Source organism: Wasmannia auropunctata, unplaced genomic scaffold, assembly GCF_000956235.1.
Source record: "Wasmannia auropunctata unplaced genomic scaffold, wasmannia.A_1.0 LD279216.1, whole genome shotgun sequence".
NCBI lineage: Eukaryota > Metazoa > Arthropoda > Insecta > Hymenoptera > Formicidae > Wasmannia > Wasmannia auropunctata.
Window position 1 is genome coordinate 1 of NW_012083674.1, and position 1,309 is coordinate 1,309.

A 1,309-nucleotide genomic window follows, 5' to 3' on the forward strand; every position below is an offset into this window, starting at 1 on the left:
TTAGTTTACAGTAAAGTATTAAAATATAAATGGCGGTTCTCCATTAATTGCTGCTGACACTTTCTCGTTCTTCATGATAGTAACATGATTACCTTCGATGTAATGTACTTTCACCACATTTTGCGTTATCTTAAATAAATATACATATATACATCATTAATAAAAAGTTGTATTAAGTTTAATTTATCACATACTGATAAGCGTATATGTTTTTTAAATACCTTCTGCAAACCATAATCGTCCTCGGTTATGGGTACAGGTAGCGGATTCGTAGGTTTTAACAATATTATTGGAGATTTGATAGGCGGTAACGTAGAATCATATTGTTGCATAACAAATAAATTTTTATAAATTCTTGTGCACAAAGTTTTTAGATTTTCATGTGACAGTGATGTATTCATGGTCAAGAGTTGTTTGGCAAAAATATTTAATCTCTCTTCCCATGTAATACATTTCTTCAGCTCCATTAAAGTCTGTATCAAAAAATATTAATTTGTATATATAAATTTTACTTCAAAATAAAAAATACTTGAAATACAAGAACAACAAACAAAACAAAAAGATTGATATTGATATCCATAAAAAAAATAAACGCACACACGCACACATATATACATACATGTATTATATAGACACATATTATAAATTTGTATGTATAAACACATAATAAACTATATATATATATATATATATATATATATATATATATATGTATCCATTATAATTTTAATGTAAACATAAAGAAAAATTACACCTTTTCACTACTTTCTACAGAATAAACGTCCATCATATTAGTTAAAATCGAAATCTGAATATCTGCATCGTTAATATCTGATGTAAAATATTCATGTAGCTTTCGCATTTGTTCAGGAGCGCCATCGATAAGAACTAGTCGGCAATTAAAATTCATTGCTTCCAATCTTCTTGTCAACTCAACTGCAAAAACAGATCCAAAGGAGTATCCTACTATTACAAAATCTTTTCCGTCTTTCAACTTCGGTAATATATGCTGTAAAAATATTAAATATTTTCGATGAAATTTTTCTCTTAAACAAAAATAATTCTCCGTCAATATAAAACAAAATAAATAATGTTTTAATAATATAAAAATATTAATGCAATTGCGTACGTTTGTAAGATAATCAGTTGTCTCAGATATAAAGTTTGTAGTACCATCGATGTTTGCGTTATAATGTAAAGACGTTGCTGAAAATTCAATATTTGGTGCTAAGTGATTAAATACAGTTCCACATCCGTCGAGACCCGGTATGAGAAATACTTGAGTCGTAGTGTTCTGTTTTTTAGTAGA

General features: G+C 27.5%; 1 protein-coding gene across 1 annotated transcript; it reads right to left on the minus strand.

Moving 5' to 3' along the window:
* Positions 1-6: 6 nt before the first annotated feature.
* LOC105461741 lies at positions 7-1,303 on the minus strand (the record flags this gene model as incomplete). Its single annotated transcript, XM_011708251.1, has 4 exons — positions 7-129; positions 222-473; positions 755-1,009; positions 1,130-1,303. Coding segments are annotated over 4 exons (792 nt in total), but the record flags the coding sequence as incomplete, so codon positions are not given.
* Positions 1,304-1,309: the final 6 nt, after the last annotated feature.